At 44.0% G+C, this 18,049-nt stretch overlaps 1 protein-coding gene across 1 annotated transcript in view; it reads left to right on the top strand.

The window, feature by feature from the left end:
* The window catches only part of ARHGEF38 (Rho guanine nucleotide exchange factor (GEF) 38), a 154,473-nt gene that overhangs the window by 53,252 nt on the left and 83,172 nt on the right, over nucleotides 1-18,049 (top strand). Inside the window, exon 2 of the mRNA XM_014544715.1 lies at nucleotides 3,356-3,546. Within this exon, the coding sequence (XP_014400201.1) occupies nucleotides 3,356-3,546 (191 nt within the window). The remainder of the gene's footprint in view (nucleotides 1-3,355; nucleotides 3,547-18,049) is intronic.

Raw genomic sequence — 18,049 nt, 5'->3', positions numbered from 1 at the left:
GTTCCTCAAAAAATTAAAAATAGAACTACCATATGATCTAGCAATCCGACTTCTTGGAGTTTATTCAAAGAAATAGAAAATACTAATTTGAAAAGATATAGCATTCCTAGATATATTGCAATATTATTTACAACAGCCAAGCTATGGAAGCAATCTAGCTGTCCATTGACAGATGAATGGATAAAAATGATACTATATATAACAAACTGTTACTCAGCCATAAAAAAGAATGAAATATTGCCATTTGTGTCAATATGGATGGACTTAGAAGGTATTATACTAAGTGAAATAAATCAGGTAGAGAAAGACAAATACTGTATAATTTCACTTATACATGGAATCTAAAAAAAATAAACAAAACAAAAACAAACTCAGATACAGAGAAAAAACTGATGGTTTAGCGGGTTAGAAATGGGAAGGGTTTGGAGTTGGCAAAAGGTGAAGGGGCTGAAGGAAGTACAAACTGCCATTATACAGTAAGTCACAGATGTAATGTACAAGGTAGGGAATCTATAAAAATAAACGTATAATATGCAAATCGACTGAACAACCGAACAGCAGAATGAATGTCTGGACAACCTTCTGGACGACCACACTATGACATGCACTGGCGCCAGGCCAGCCAAGGCGGGTACAATGCGATTGGTTGGGGGGCCTGTCATCACCCCACGATTGCCCCATAAAGGGAGGCCCAGGCCACCCTCTGCGGGGTGATTGATGGGAAGGGGTCTGCGATTGCCCCAAAGAGAGAGGCCCAGGCCACCTTCTGCGGGGTGATCTATCAGGGGGCTCCGTGGAACTGGGAAACTGGGGGTGTCTGGCGGCAGATGTGGGCTGCACTAGGCCAAGGCAGGTGTGGGTAGGGGCAGAGCTGCGAGGTAGCTGGGGTCACTAGGCAGCCAGGGCTTTGAAGGCCTACCCTTGCATGAATTTCACACATCGGGCCTCTAGTATCTACACTAATAAAAGAGAAACATGGTAATTGGCGTACGACCGCTACCCTTCCCATTGGCTAATCAGCATATCCTTATGCAAATTAACTGTCAGCCAAGATGGCGGCCAGCAGCCAGGCAGCTGGAAGCGAACATGAGGCTTGCTTCAGTGACTGCAGACTCCAACGTTCCCCGCCTCACTTGCCGGCCTCTGAGTTGCAACTCTAAGCAACTATGTACTATGTTGCAAATAAGAAGCTAAACAAAACCCTAGAAACCAGCTTTCAGCCTGCCGGGATCTCAGAGCTGAAGTTATACATTGTTTCGATTATAGAATGGCAAACAAACCAGATACGAAGCCTCAGAGCTAGAGCCAGAGCTAAAGCTGGCCCAGAATAAAATAAAAAAAGAGAAAAAAAAGGAGCAGTTGGGAGCTTCAGTCAACAACCGCCAGCCTGAAAGCAGCCCTCAGCCCCTCACCCAGACTGGCCAGGCACCCCAGTGGGGACCCCCACCCTGAAGGGGGTGTGACCAGCTGCAAACAGCCATCATCCCCTCATCCAGGCTGGCCAGGCACCCCAGTGGGGACCCCCACCCTGAAGGGGGTGTGACCAGCTGCAAACAGCCATCATCCCCTCATCCAGGCTGGCCAGGCACCCCAGTGGGGACCCCCACCCTGAAGGGGGTGTGACCAGCTGCAAACAGCCATCATCCCCTCATCCAGGCTGGCCAGGCACCCCAGTGGGGACCCCCACCCTGAAGGGGGTGTGACCAGCTGCAAACAGCCATCATCCCCTCATCCAGGCTGGCCAGGCACCCCAGTGGGGACCCCCACCCTGAAGGGGGTGTGACCAGCTGCAAACAGCCATCATCCCCTCATCCAGGCTGGCCAGGCACCCCAGTGGGGACCCCCACCCTGAAGGGGGTGTGACCAGCTGCAAACAGCCATCATCCCCTCATCCAGGCTGGCCAGGCACCCCAGTGGGGACCCCCACCCTGAAGGGGGTGTGACCAGCTGCAAACAGCCATCATCCCCTCATCCAGGCTGGCCAGGCACCCCAGTGGGGACCCCCACCCTGAAGGGGGTGTGACCAGCTGCAAACAGCCATCATCCCCTCATCCAGGCTGGCCAGGCACCCCAGTGGGGACCCCCACCCTGAAGGGGGTGTGACCAGCTGCAAACAGCCATCATCCCCTCATCCAGGCTGGCCAGGCACCCCAGTGGGGACCCCCACCCTGAAGGGGGTGTGACCAGCTGCAAACAGCCATCATCCCCTCATCCAGGCTGGCCAGGCACCCCAGTGGGGACCCCCACCCTGAAGGGGGTGTGACCAGCTGCAAACAGCCATCATCCCCTCATCCAGGCTGGCCAGGCACCCCAGTGGGGACCCCCACCCTGAAGGGGGTGTGACCAGCTGCAAACAGCCGGCCGGGCTGGGGGCCCCCCCCTTCCCCCCCCCCCCAGTGCACAAATTTTTGTGCACTGGGCCCCTAGTCCTATATAATAAAAGGCCAGAGACCATAACGGCATCATGATCATAACGACTGTTAGACCAGAACCACCACGGTCCCCTCGCCGGGCTGGCCCCACCCCCCAGCAAGCGGTTAGGGGCGATTCTGCAGGCAGGCAGAGTGGTTAGGAATGATCAGGTAGACAGACCAGCGGTTAGGGGTGATCAGGTAGGCAGGCCAGTGGTTAGGGGTGATCTGGCAGGCAGGCAGAGGTGGTTAGGGGCAATCAGGCAGGCAGGCAGAGGGGTTAGGGGCGATCAAGCAGGCAGGCATGTGAGGGGTTAGGAGCCAGTGGTCCCAGATTATAAGAGGGATCCTGGATTGGAGAGGGTGCAGGCCAGGCTGAGGGACACTCCCCGCCCCCATGCATGAATTTCATGCACCAGGCCTCTAGTAGTTAATAATATCATAATAACTATTGTAACATGGTTACTTGACTTATTGAGACAATCACCTTGCAAGGTATATTTACATCTAATCACTGTGTTATCAGTACACCTGAAACTAATATAATATTACATGCCAACAATAATTAAAAATAAATTTTAAATAAAGCAAATATGTCCAGAAACAGCTCTGAACTGTGTTTTTATACATTTTACCTCTAGCCTGAAGACCATTTTATACCATAGATAGTAGCAATGAGATATTTTAAAGACAAACTATGGCAGTTGAATATCATTTAACTACTTTATCAAAAGTAGTCCATTCTCACATCCCTTCATGCTCACATGTTCCTAGGATTCTGACTTTAGGGGGAACCAGCACACATCATCACTTTCTAAGAACACACCTTGATGACACCCTAAGCATTTTTCCTTGCTAACAATATGCCTGCAGTGGCTTGTTTGTAGTGAGGGAACAAGAAACCCCCGCAGAATGCCTCACATGTACATGTTTCCACTGAACAGAAAAGATGAGTCCACAGGCCGGGTGTGCGGCGGAGACCCTGACTCAGGAGGAGGAGGAGGAGCAGCAGACGCGGAGGATGATGGCGAGGCGTTCCAAAATCATCGAGGAGCTGGTACAGACGGAAAGGGACTATCTCAAGGATCTAGAGCTGTGCATTAAGGAAGTGGTTCAGCCCTTGAGAAATAAACAGGTAAATGCAATTTTGAACCCCACCGGCCGTCCTAAATAGGATCACCAGCTCCAGGAAATCAAAGCACCCACCTTTATCAGTGGTAGCTTCTGCCGCAGTGTGGGGGGTGGGGTGGGGAGGGTGACGGGCCTTTTCCCTGGGTCCCCAGGTTTAGGTAGGCGGACAGTATCGTCAGACTCACTTCTTGTGTCAGTAGAGGGACACCTGAATCTAGAAATTTTCTTTCTTTCTTTCTTTCTTTCTTTCTTTCTTTCTTTCTTTCTTTCTTCCTTTCTTTCTTTCTTTCTTTCTTTCTTTCTTTCTTTTCCTCACTCAAGGATATTTTTCCATTGATTTTTAGAGATAGTGGAAAGAGAGGGGGAAAGACACAGAGAAACATGGTTGTGAGAGAAACATATCGATTGGTATGCAACCTCTATACCTGCTTGCCCTTGGCCGGAATCAAACCCGGACCCTTGGGTCTGCAGGCTGACGCTCTATCCATTGAGCAAAACTGGCTATGGCTGGAAATTTCTTACTGGTTCCGTAAGAGTGGAATAACATTCAAAGTCATGATAAAAATTTGCTCTCTAGTTCCATTGCTAAGTATATCAAATAATTTTTGGTGTGTTGTCTTTTATTTAATATAAACTAGCTGCATGTGATGTAACTTCTATTCTGGCAGATATTAATGCTTATCAACAATGTTTTCATTTATGTATCTCTTAAAATACTAATTTTAAATGTACATGGCATCCGACTCTACTACTACCGACCCTCCCTATGTTGCAGTCCCACCAGTCACTTCTGTTCTTTGAAAAATTTAGAACGTAGCCCACTGTTCTCTCCCCTCCCCTCTTTTTCACTCTTCTCTCCTCTTCTCTTTCCCCGCCCCTCTTCTCTCCCCCTCCCCAATAATGCAGACATAAATTTTAGTTGATTTTAATATTCAGGCAAGTGGTCCACATAGCCTCCAAGCCTCTCACTCAGTTCCTTGCCTTGCTCATGCCCAGACATCTTTCCTCGAACCTATCTCACTCTGAGGACATACCCTAGAACTGCCATTACCAATAACTTCATCTTCTGAATTTCAGGCTTACTGTTTTCCAACCCTCACATCCTCGCTCACAGCCCACTCCCACTGGAACTCTCTGAAAAATTTTTGATGCCACCAGGATCTCCAAGCTATTGATCTGACCACCACCTTCCTTTTCACTGTTGATCAAGCTCACACTTGGTTTAGTTTCCATGAGTCCTTCATTATAATTACTCCTGGCCGATAAACTCAGTTCCCTTTTGTCTTTCTCTTTACATTTACTGTCTGAAAAACACTTCATGAAGGTCATTTTTTCTGCCTACTTCACATTATTACCCACACGTTTGAACCAATCTCTTAAAATTCATGGCCATTTTCAAGTGAGGCCTCTGGTACGTCTCTGAAAGGATTCTTTCACATTTTCTTCTTTCTCCTCATACCTTGCTCTCTCTTATCTCCTAACTCTCAGCTAACATCCTTTCCCATCATTTCACCAAGAAAATAGACACAATCAGCAAATGCACACACCCTCAGCACCAAATCTACCCACCTACCTGAGTCTCTACCACATAACTTGGCTCGTGGTTCCTGCTTCTCATTAAGGATAACCTCTCTCCTAACCCAGTGGACCTATCCCCTCAGGCTTCCTCTAGGACAGTGGTTCTCAACCTTCCTAATGTCGAGACCCTTTAATACAGTTCCTCATGTTGTGGTGACCCCCAATTTCGTTGTTACAAATTGAACATAATTAAAACATAGTGATTAATCACAAAAAAATATGTAATTATATATGTGTTTTCCAATGGTCTTAGGCGACCCCTGTGAAAGGGTCATTCGACCCCCAAAGGGGTCGCGACCCACAGGTTGAGAACCACTGCTCTAGGCTTTCATGCCTGCAGTGTCCTTTCTCCCCTGCATCATGGCCTTTACCCTCCCTATTGGATCTTTTTCATCTTCATTACCTGCTATCATAAAACAAAAACATAAAAGAATTATCTGTATTTTCCCTTTATTTCTTTCTCTTTTAACTTGCATATAAAATATTTAATATGTATAAAAGCATATGTGGCTAAGATGTGTTTATTTCAAAGTAAGCACATTTTACCAAAAATCTGTCCCTGTGATGTATAAAAAAAGACTAAATATATAAGGAAAATATTTATTTTGATTCATAATCTATTTTTGTATCAAATTGAATAAGGAGTTTATTTAGTATAAAAATGTTCTCAGTTTTAAACCACCTACTACACAGGTGAGTTAAACTGGCCCCATCGATACAAATGCCATTGCTGAGCTGTACTCTTAGAGATGCTCTCTCATTTTTGTTTTTGTTGTTTTTCTTATTTTTTGCTTCCTACATAACTCATAAGCAATCCTCAGAATTGGTGTTTCGGACCATGTAAAATAAAACGTTACCATTATGATGACATGTAGTTTATTTATTTAGCATGTTTAACTTTTGCTCTCAGTGCTTTGAATTATAGTTCTCAGAATTCTAACTCATGTTTCCTTTGTTATTCTATTAAGATTGTCTATAGCTTGTTGATTTGTCATATCTGACACTTCTCTCTGGTTGGCTTTCTCCCAATACTCTGTCCTCCTCATTGCAGAATTAGTTTCAGTCTAGTAGTCTATTTGTCCCCATCCACTAATGTTGTAATAGCAATTATTTTAAGGTTTCTCAGAGTTCTCACCTCACATCCACTTTCCCCCCACTTCTTAAAGCTCTTAACCTTTGATTAAGTAAATAAGGGCTCAGGAACTCACATGACTGTTATAAACATTTATACGAGTGCTGAGGTAGTTAATTGATGCCACCAGATCATGAACTTGACCAACTTTAAAATGTTCATTAGCTCCTTCATGTCCTCACTTCCCTCCTAACTGTTTAAATACCATGGCCTTTGCACATCGGCCACCTGTCATCAGTTAGTGTCAACATATATAAATTAACACATACAGTTGTCATGTAACCATGGGAATAATCTGCAAGCCATGCTTCGATAAACCCGAGACAACATAAGCAAATATTTTACATGCATAGGTTAGGCTGGGAGAGAGGTTGGAAGTCATCTGATCTGTGCCTTTTCTCTGTGCCTGTCCTTTCTGTTGTTGAGAAGACTGTCTCGATCCATTGTGTTGCCTCCATATCTTTTCACTCCCAGAAGAAACAAATCCATTTGTGCAGGTGAAAGTTAGAAGATGGAAGCTGAAAACTGAGAAAAGCACTGAGCTTATCTGAGTGAACCTGCATGAAGGGATCAGTGTTCAAATAAATGTCTAGACCCAATGCTTGACTGATAACTGTTCTGTTACAAACCCTAATCTTAATTCAAGGTTTCCTATAAACAAACCTTCACCTAACTGAAAGCAGGGCCAAGCTCGGCAGTTACGACATCTTTAATAGCAGCATTGTGAGACGTTTTGCAAAGAAGGCAAAAGTTTTCCACCACAGTCAGTGTTGAAACATTTAGTGGGAAAACAGGTTCTAGTTATTTGTTATCTGAACAGGGCAATAAGAGAGACTACATTTTGGGCAGGAAGTCAAAATAAACAAAAATCATATTAATCTGACAATGGAAAGGGGTTTTATGTGTAAGGAAAGGACCAAAAGCTGATTGGGAAAAAAAATAGAGGAATTGGAATTTAAATACATGTGGGTTTTTTCTTTTTTTTAATTTTTTTAAAAATTCACATAGCACTAAAGTACCAAATATTTCAAGGAGGTGATAGGGTTTTATAGCTGCCCAATTTCCTTCTCCAGAGACAGACACCATTACCAGCTTCTTTTTACCCTTCCTAGTGTATTCTATGTATAAGTATATATGTTTGGATGCACATTTGGTAGATTTTTATTTATTTACTAGAGGCCTGGTGCACAAAATTCATTCACTCCCAGCCCAGCTCTCAGAGTCCCACTTCTCCATAAGAGAAATTCAGACAATGACATGTAATGGAATTCGGCTACTCCCCCTGAACAAAGGACAGAATTACAGTTAAGAAAGTTCACTGAAATACAAGATAAAAGAATCAAGACAGAAATATTACATCTAGTAATTATTAAAATACGCCCTGCTTTCATTTGTAGGCAGATACATAGATAGATAAATCCAGCTTTTCAAAGCTGTTTATTAAAACGTTGCCTGCTTAACAAATAGAGCAAAACACGGGTGATCAAATACCTTCTGTCACGAATTTTAAAGTGTCACAGAAAAACTCTTGTCAGAACTGTCTTCTCTGGCTGTCAGCTTCACTAAAAGACTTTTACTGTTGTCAGAAATAATAGTCATTCATTTTTGTTTAATTGACGACTATGCAATTTTTCCCTCTCATTTTTTTCCTATCACCCAGTTACTCCTTTAGGACTATTTTTTAAGTACTTTTAGGTTCACAATAAAGTTGAGGGGCAAGGTACAGAGATTTTCCATATACTCCTTGTCCCCACACATGCATAGCCTCCCCCGTTATCAACATCCCCACCAGTGTTAAGTTTGTTACAACGGATAAGCCTACACTGACACATCATTATCATCAAAAGTCCATAGGTTCACTCTTGGTAGTGTTCCTTCTGTGGGTTTTGACAAATATATCATAACATGTATCCATTGTCATGGTAGTTTCACACCCTAAAAATCCTTTGTGCTGCACCTGTTCGTTCTTCCCTCCCCACCGACCCCTGGCAACCTCTGGTCTTTTCACTGTCACCATAGTTTGCCTGTCATATAGTTGGAATTGTAGCTTCTCAGATTGGCTTCTTTCACTCAGCATTATGCATTTAAGATGTTCTGTGTCTTTTCATGGATTGATAGCTCAGTTCCTTTTAGTGCTGAAAAATCTTCCATTGTCTGGATGTACCACAACTTATTTATCTATTTACCTACTGAAGGACAGCATGGTTGCTTCTAAGTTTTGGCAATTATGAATAAAGCTGCTATAAACAGCCACATGAAGGTTTTTGTGGACATAAGCTCAGTTCATTTAAGTAGAAACGCAGGAGCACATTTGCTGGATCACATGGTAAGAGTATGTTGTTGTTGTTTTTAAAATGTATTTTTATTGACTTCAGAGAGGAAGGGATAGGGAGGGAGAGAAACATTAATGATGAGAGAGAATCAATGATCACCTGCCTCCTGCATGCCCTAACTGGGAATCGAACCTCAACCTCCTGGTTCAAAGTTTGACGCTCAACCACTGAGCCATGCTGCCGGGCAAGAGTATGTTTAGTTTTGTAATAAGCTGTGAGACTGCTTTCCAAAGTGGCTGTATCGTTTTGCATTCCTACCAGCCATGAATGGACATTCTTGTTACTCCACATCCTTGTCAGCATTTGGTGTTGCCGGTGTTCTGGATTTGGGGCATTCTAGGTATATTGGCATTTTGTTGTTGTTTTAATTGGCATTTCTTGGATGACAGTTTATGTATAAGGATAAAAACTTTTCTTCTCACTCTTTACCTTGTTTACTCTCCAAAACTTTCTAATTAATTCCCTTCTTATTGTGATTGCCGAGAGGTACATACTACATTTTTAGAATAAAGACATTCATTAGGTTGCTTAGAAGAAACTTTGTAGGTAATCTCCTGTGTATTCTCTTTCTCATGTGGTTGACAGAATACTAGAAATCTTTCTAGATTATAAAACAAACCAGGAAAAAACCAACTAAGTCCCTGTCTCCACTTCCACATTCTACTTACTCCAGTCTCTTCCCCTGTAGTCAGCACCTCCTGAGGTCAAACCCCTCAGTCCCAGGACTTCACAGACTTCATGAGTGCAGAGATCAAAGCCAGACTGATGATATCAAAACAAAAGCAATACAGTTACCACCAGAGCATTAGCTAACACCTCTCTCCAAGTGTATTTCTTCTGAGTCATTTGTTGTTCCCCATATCTCAATTACAGTTGGCAAGAGTTGCTTCAATTTCTCAGATTTTTCATTACTATAGTGACCAAAATTCCTATTTGAGCTCTGCTTTTTTTTTTTCTTCTGGGCAGCTTTTGCTGGAAGTTTGATTTAAATATTAAGTGTATAGTCTCCAGTCCTTTAAAACTACTGATTTTCATGGTTAGTAAGGTCATATCACATTGAAGAATCCCATGATCATACAGCAGGTTAGAACTCTATGCAGTTCTTATGTGTTGGAGATTATAGCTGTAAAATGTTACATTTAAAAATAAAAGTCACACAAGTAATGGTGCTGCCAATCACACTATCTCATGTCTAACTAACCTCTTTATTAAGTGCTGACACCAAACCATTGTGCGTCACTTTCCCATTTCCCCTGAGAGGACATTTCTGTTTTGTCATCTTGGAAGACATGCAGTTTGCTGTCAAATTGGATTCACATTTAGTTGGGTATGGAAGTGATACATCAATATTCTAGCATGTGAAACTTCTATTTGCGAGTAGGAATCTCTTATCTTTGTTTGTTTAGAAAGACTCAGCTCAAAAACGAAGGGAACTCTTTTTTTCTTTTTTCCTTGTATTGCAGTTTTATGATGGAAACTCTCCTCTGTGTTGTTCTATTTATAAGGACCTCATAGTTCCATTTTAAAGCAACTTCAGTTTTCTCTCCCAGTACACGAAATTTGTGCACTGGGGTGGGGGGGGGGAAGGGGCCCCTCAATCTGGACTGCACCCTCTCCAATCCGGGACCCCTTGGGGGATGTCCAGCAGTCGGACATCCTTCTTGCAATCTGGGACCACTGGTTCCTAACCGTTCACCTGCCTGCCTGCTTGCCTGCCTGACACCCCTAACCACTCTGCCTTCCCGATGCCCCTAACTGCTCTCCCCTGCCAGCCTGATCGCCCCTGACCACCTCTGCCTGCTGGCCTGATCACCCCTAACTGCCTCTGCCTCGGCCCCCGCCACTGTGGCTTTGTCTGGAAGGACGTCCGGAAGACATCAGGTTTATCCAGTCTAATTTGCATATTACCCTTTTATTAGTATAGATATAGTCCATATCAAAACCTGCTGGAACAAATGAGAAGATAAGTGAGGCATTGGAATGCCCAGAGTTGGAAAAGTGAAATGTCATATACGAATCTATTTTAATATTCAGGATAGTCGTGCCTGTAGCCGACTTGTGCTTATCACTTCCTTCTTGGAACTGAGATGAATAAACCATTATTTTAAATTAGTTTTATTTGTGAAAATAAACAACAAATTTCAGTGGCTGCAATTATTTTAATGATGCCATAAACCTCTCTAATGGAATGGCAACTTTCCTCAGCCTTAGAGCAACGTAGCTGTGCAGGGCCAGAAATCTCAGGCTCCAAAGAATAAATTCTGGGTCAGAAAGGAAGCACGTATTGGGGAAACAGGTATTTATTAATAAGCATTATTTAAGGCACTTTAGCTACAGACAAGGTTCAAGATTGTATGAGTCAACTAATTAATTCATTGTTTGCCATTTAGAGTATATTAAAACATGTGAAACTCATCCCTTGCCCTCAAAAGATTATGAATCTCTAGTTAGAGGTGGCAATGGAAAATGCAAAACAATAATTGTTAGAGCAGAAAATAAGTTCTAAAAGTAGAGTTCACAGAAGGGAAAGATCACTTCCAGACAGATTAACTAGGCTATATTTCACGAGGAATGATATTTCAGTGGAACACGCAAATTAAAAGATTAAATGTTTGTCAAGTGTCTATTACATGAATGCCCTCTGCTGAATTCTGTGTGGGAATCAAGGAAATTTATGTCATAGTCCTCCCCTAGAAGAGTTTATAATCTGGTCAAGAAAATGACATATAAACACATAAAAAGCCAAATAACAATCAAGATATATTTCAAGGCGATGCTAGAAATGATGGCGACAGAAGGCAGTTCATGATTAGCTGTGCTAATTAGTTATGCAGCAAACAATTGCCTGGCATTAGCAGAATGAGGTATTCACTTCCTGACCTGTTAACAGCATTGGGAAGAACAGCTTTCTTCTCTGTCTTCCATGACTCCATATACACCTGGTTTCCCTCCAACGGATCCAACGGCTCCTTCTCAGGCTCCTTCGCTAATTGGTTCTTATCTCTAAACACTCAAGTAGATCCGGGCTCAGTCTGTAGCCCTCTTCTCTCTTTTGTCTACTACATTCACTGGGTTGAGAATCTGATCTGCTTTCATGCCAGAGTGATTCTTTTTAAAATATCAGTCAGCCCTAGCTGGTTTGGCTCAGTGGATAGAGCATCAGCCTGCAGACTGAAAGGTCCTGGGTTCGATTCCCGTCAAGGGCACATGCCAGGGTTGTGGGCTCAATCCCCAGTTGGGGGTGTGCAGGAGGCAGTCGATTGATGATTCTCTCTCATCATTGATGTTTCCCATCTCTCCCTCTCCCTTCCTCTCTGAAATCAACAAAAATATATTAAAATATCAGTCAGATCATGTCCCTCTTCCAGTTCTTTCCAATGGCTTCTCATCTCACTGTGATTAAAACCTAACATTCTTATGATGATCTACGAGGTCCAGCATGAGCTGGCCCCTCCCTCTCTCTGACCTCACCTGGCCTTGTCGGCGTTCCATGAACAAGCCAGGAACACTGCTGATTCAAGACCTTTGCTCTGCCGTTTTCTTTACCTTGACTCCTCTGCCCCAAGAAGGACTTGCTCCTTCGCCTCCTTCAAGCCTTTACTCAGTGAAGCATTCCTTGACCGCCTCACTCTATCTTATACTGGCTTGTAAGCAGATCCAGATAAAAGCATTGTAGAGCAAGTCATTTATTTGGGAGCTGATCCCTTGGAACAGCTGCAAAGAAATGGGGACATGAGACTGAGAAGGAAAGAAGACTGTATAGGGTGCATTCATGAGCAGATTACTTCTGTGACCTGAAGCTGATATCTCATTGGGAGCCCTAGGACGCTATACCGACCATACCTCAGAGTTGTTCCTCGTGAGGGGTATTCATCCCCCAATTCCCGTTAGACATTGGTTGAGGGATGCTCCAGAAGTGTTCATTCCTGAGACTCTAGACTGCCCTGTGTGTAGACAGAGTAGGCATCTGTGGTCAGAGAACACCTTTAAATAGAGAATCAAATTTCTTGCAGTAGAAGGCCTTCAGTGTGCACAGGAACTTTTTTTTAAAATATATTTTATTGATTTTTTACAGAGAGGAAGGGAGGAGGAGAAGGATAGAGAGTTAGAAACATCGATGAGAGAGAAACAGCTGCTCCCTGCACGCTCCCTACTGGGGATGTGCCCGCAACCAAGGTACATGCCCCTGACCGGAATCGAACCTGGGACCCTTCAGTCCGCAGGCCGACGCTCTATCCACTGAGCCAAACTGGTCAAGGCTGCACAGGAACTTTTAGTACCAAAGGGTTGTGGGTGAGCGCTCCCAGTGCTGTAGTTTCCCCCCAATTCCCTCTTCCCCCTTTCCTGCTGGATATTATCTTTATCACATTTTCACCATATATTTACTTATTTATCTCATTTACTTGTCTCAAATATGAAGCACAAAGTTTTGTCTCATTTTTTTTCACTGCTGTATCTCCAGTCCCCCAGCACCTACTACAGTGCCTGGAACATGAGCAGAAATAACTATCGACTGTTTATGAATGGTGGGTAAGTGGTCTGGGAAGTCCGGGAGAAGATATAGGCTTTGCCCCAGATGAACATTGGTTAGGCAAAGGCAGGGTCAGGACAGCAGTGCAAGAGGCCAAGAGCAGAGAACCACAGGAGCCAATGTGGTGAGTGAGCTGGCATGTGGCAAGCCTGAGAGCAAGCCATTCCTTTTGACTGGAGCAAATGGTTCTTATAAGAATAAAAACAATTGGAGTAAGACAGGGTCTTGGCCAGACAAAACTGCCAGTATGGGGAATTTGGGGTCTTTTCTGTAGGCAACTGGGAGGAGCTGAATGTTTTAAAGGAAGGGAGGTGACCATTGTGTTGTAAGCCCCATAAAACTTACCTTTTTGGAAAAATGAAAGTATTAGGCAAGCTAACTTGGGGAATAGGGAATGAAGATGAACTTAAAAGCCTTTTCAGAGGCACAAAGTGCAACTGGACAGTGTTTCATGGAGTACCAAAAAGGGCTCACTGAATGTTGGAGATTGTGAGGTTAAACTATCGGTGCCTGAGGTCAGGGTGACAGAGGAGTGAGCTAGAGTGACCCTGAGAGTTGCAGTCTGTAATTTGGTGGCACAGTTAATACATGGAATTTCCAATGACCTTCACACTGCCCCCCCCCCCCCCCCGCAGGACTCATTCTTGTTTCCATCATTCTGGGCATACCCTGTGACAGCCAAACTCCGCTGCGTGTTGATTCTCTTCTGGAACACAGGTGACTTAAGGACACAGGGCTGGCTGGGTACCTTGGGTTCCTAACAAAGAGGTAGTTTCTCAAAAGTGAGAGAAGTGAGAAATTACAAGCAATTTAAACATGTGGGACTGGCTCTGATTTCTAAAACCAACACTCACTCTTGCTTCCTTCCTCTCTGTGTGCGGTTCTTGGGATTCGGAATGTGGCAAATGCTATGAGGTGCACCCATGAACTTTATGGTGGGGAACTATAGTCAAACCTTGTTTCTCGAATGTCAACCATCTCGAACAATTTGCTTCTCAACCTGACCACCTTTTTCATGCTGATAGCTATCTGATCAGCCACAAGTCTCTCAGGCAACAAACAAAGGAATATGAGTCAGTTTACCACTGTTAAAATTTCAGGATATTAATATTTTTGTGTGTTTTTTGCTTTTGTTGCTGCTTGTTATTGTTGTTAAATTTTCATTTTTTACTGTTCATTTTTTCTTTTTGTTAAATTTTCATTTACATTTCATGTCCTTTTTATTTTTAAAGTGTTTATAGGTTAAACAATACATTAGACATGTACTGTTCTTAAGAAAGGTTAAAACAGGGAATCATTTGGGGTCTGGAATGAATGAATTGCATTTACATGATTTCTAATGGGAAAAACTGATTCGGTTTTCAAACAGCCTTCTGGAACGAATTAAGTTCGAGAAACGAGGTTCCACTGTGCTTTCTGCCTCTGGGTGAAAACTGTAGCCGGCCCATGACTTTTTTTCCTCTTACATAATAGACCTGAGACAGACACAGTCTCACTTCACACATTAGAATGTCCGTCAGGTATTAATTTGTACTTTGGCAGGCCTGCTTCACGGGGAAACCTGCAGTGGGAGGTGGGAGTATGGGTGGCTTCCTGCTGTTTCTCCTCCCGATGTTGCTCTTCTCATTCCCAGACACCAGGCCCCAGCCAGCTGCGGACCCTGGGGAGGATGGGTGGGAGGCAAGTTAAGGGAGAGGATTAGGTCCACTTGGATTGGTGTCATCATAGACTGGCTTTGCATTCTGTGGGCCTTCCAGATGTAATCATGCTTCCCTGATGTGTGTGTGTGTGTGTGTGTGTGTGTGTGTGTGTGTGTGTGTGTGTGTGTAAATTTCCATGACAGTGGTGATGGGGGGTGGGACATTCTCTCCTGAAGGTCACTTGATCCCGACTGAATCTCTGTTCTAGATGGTGGCCTGTAACTCTCCCCTCAGCTCTTCCACATCAGGGTTTACCTCCCCATTCTGCCCTTCAGTCCTGAAGGCAGAATCGGAGATGAGCTCACACCAGCTCCCTCCCGCATGGAGGCCACATCCGGTCCATGGGAAACATTCATGCATCATTTACCCCCAAACCCTGATGGAGTGCAAGTTCTTCCCAAGTTGGCCACCACTTTGCTACTGCCACAGTCTCCTTTAGGTTTCTCAGGCATGAGGTCTGCATAGGTGATGTTAAAACAGTTCACTGAGATTGGCTTTTTAAGTTCTACACGTGACAAAACATCTCATACTCACTTTGGAATTTGGTATTTTAAGAAATTGACACTCCAAGGGAAATTGAGGCAAGAAGTGTTTGGTTTTAACCTTCTGTTGTATTTTGACTCCCATTCTTGGATTCCAAGGAGATAGCCTGAGGAAGGAAACATGATATGCAGTAGCTGGGTATGTGCCGGGAGCACCAAGTTGCTGGAGATAAGTGTTGCTGGAGACAAGACCATGGGGACCGCAAGCCAGAAGTACCAACTTTATGCATCTGGGATGAAAAACTAGAGAAAATTTTAAGCAGAGTTATGATTAATCTAGACATGGTAATCAGAGTGCCCCAAATAAGTGAGATTTCCTGAGGGAGAACGTGTGGGAATGCCAGCTGTGGAATGACCAAATCCTGAGAAACTCCAGAATTTATGACACAGATAGACTTCCTGGGTATTTGTTCTCTGTCCGGCAGTTTTGTCCCTAGTTCCTGCTTTATACCAGGCCACCTTTACATACCTGCCCACCACATCTTTTTTTCCACACTTCTTTTCTTCCTATATTCGTCATCTCAAGCAAATGTGTCTTTTTTTCCCCTTTCAAATCTTTTCTACCTTTTCAAAATACAAAATAATTTTTAGCAGACTGAGGACTTTCCTAGTCTTTGCTTGTATTATTAAAACTGCAAACTTTGTAAATTGTGTTACAAAGTGAAAAAATAATTTGCGAATGTTTAGCAAGCAATTTCTAATATCATTTGTTTCTATCAGATATTGATCTAAAGGAAATAGATCTAAAGGAAATAATTCTGTTGACAGGTTAAGAGATTTATTTAGATGGTTGGTTTTCTGCTGGTTGTTTTTAATACATCATCAAATTTGAGTTTGAATATGCAGGAAAAAGAAAGAATAAACACACACGTGTATATACATGCACACACTCACACAGACAGTAAACACTCAAGTGATCAAAGTGAAACCGGACAACCAAAGGGCCTGGGCTACCTGTCACTTCTTGAGCCAATTAAGCAGAGAGAGTGTTGAATTATATATGAGTGTTTATTTCAATAACTAGAGGCCCGGTGCACGAGATTCATGCACTGGGAGGTGGGGGGAGTCCCTCAGCTCAGCCTGTGCCCTCTTGCAATCTGGGAGCCCTTGGATGTCAGACTGAGGGCTTAGGCCCACTCCCCGAACATCCTTAGTGCTGCTACAGAGACAGGAGAGGCTACTGCCACCACCGCTGCGCTTGCCAGCTGTGAGCCCAGCTCCTGCATTGAGCGTCTTCCCCCTGGTGGTCAGTGTGCATCATAGTGACCGGTCATTCCTCCATTTGGTTGAATTGCATATTAGCCTTTTATTATTTAAGATGCCAGCAGTATAGGAGAGCAGCAGGTCACCCACAAAAATCTGCTCTGCACCCTCCCATAAGCTAGCTGCTTATACTGGATAGAATAAGAATTACCTGGGGGAGAAGGCAAAAGGAATAAGAATGGGTATAAATGGTTGCAGGTTACAGGCAATGTGGGCTGGACTCCATTGTTCTGGTAACAAGGTTGTTAGTCTTTCCATGATTCCCAGGTCCTGGGTGAAGGGGGAAGAGGGTTTAAAACTCCCGGCCAGGTTAGAATGTGCTTTCTTTAATTAGAATAAAACAATCAAGGTTAACAGAGCATGATTCATGTTTCTGATAACTATAGCTAGTCCCCAATATTCTATTTCTGCCCCTAACAAAAGCACAAAAATGTTTATCCTATTTATTGTGCTCAACCCAGAGCCCTTAAATATACTTTTTTGGTTGATTTGGATGCAAAACATTTTTTATTTTCTAATCTCACTGGTTGTTTGTTTCCAAATTACTTTCTCCTGTGTTTTGACAATATAACTCATATTTCTTTTCTACTTTTTCTTTAGAATTTTTAAAGGATCACAAAATTTACTGGATCTTCAGCTCAGAAGTTTATTCCTAGCAGTACTATTTGTCCTCTGAGCATCTATACTAATAAAGAGCTAATATGCTAATGGTCAATACGCCCTAATGGGTAATGACCAGGTCATTAGCATATTAGCTGGGGCGCTGCTCTGGAGAAGGGCAGAAGCAGGGAGGCACTTGGAGGAGGCGGGACCATCCCGTGCTGGGGAGGGCAGGGGTGAGAGCACATAGTGCCCCCCTCACCAGTCCTTCGCCACCCACCGCTAGCACTCTGAGTGCCCGCGGCCACCTGCCAGGGGAAGGAGCACAGCGCAGCAGGCAGGAAGGAGGCTTCCATGCTCTCCTCTGGCACCATGATGGGGCAGAGCCACTGTGTTGCTCCAGAGACAGGGCAGAAGTGGAGAGGCACCCAGAGAAGGTGGACAAGCCCTAGGCAACTCGAGGGACTGAGAGTGGGGCTTGAAGCAGCCAGAGAAGGCCAGAGGGTTTGGGGGCTGAGCCAGGCACGCTGGAGCTCTGTGTGGAGAGGTTCGGGTGTCAAGGCAGGGCGGTGCCCTGTGATTTCAAATTGCACACTGGGCTCCTAGTCCTATCTAATAAAAGAGAAACATGGTAATTAGCCATACATCCGCTACCCTTCCCATTGGCTAAACAGGGAGATATGCAAATTAACTGCCAGCCAAGATGGCGGCCGGCAGCCATGCACTGAAGCGAACAGGGAGGCTTGCTTGCTCCAGTGACGGCGGACTCCAACGTTTCCCGCCTGACTTGCCGCCCTCTCAGCTGCAACTCTAAGCAACTATGTTGCA

Source organism: Myotis brandtii, unplaced genomic scaffold, assembly GCF_000412655.1.
Source record: "Myotis brandtii unplaced genomic scaffold, ASM41265v1 scaffold38, whole genome shotgun sequence".
In the NCBI taxonomy this organism is placed as follows: Eukaryota; Metazoa; Chordata; class Mammalia; order Chiroptera; family Vespertilionidae; genus Myotis; species Myotis brandtii.
Note: the sequence above shows the minus strand (reverse complement) of the source record. Positions and strands in the feature narration are given on the sequence as shown.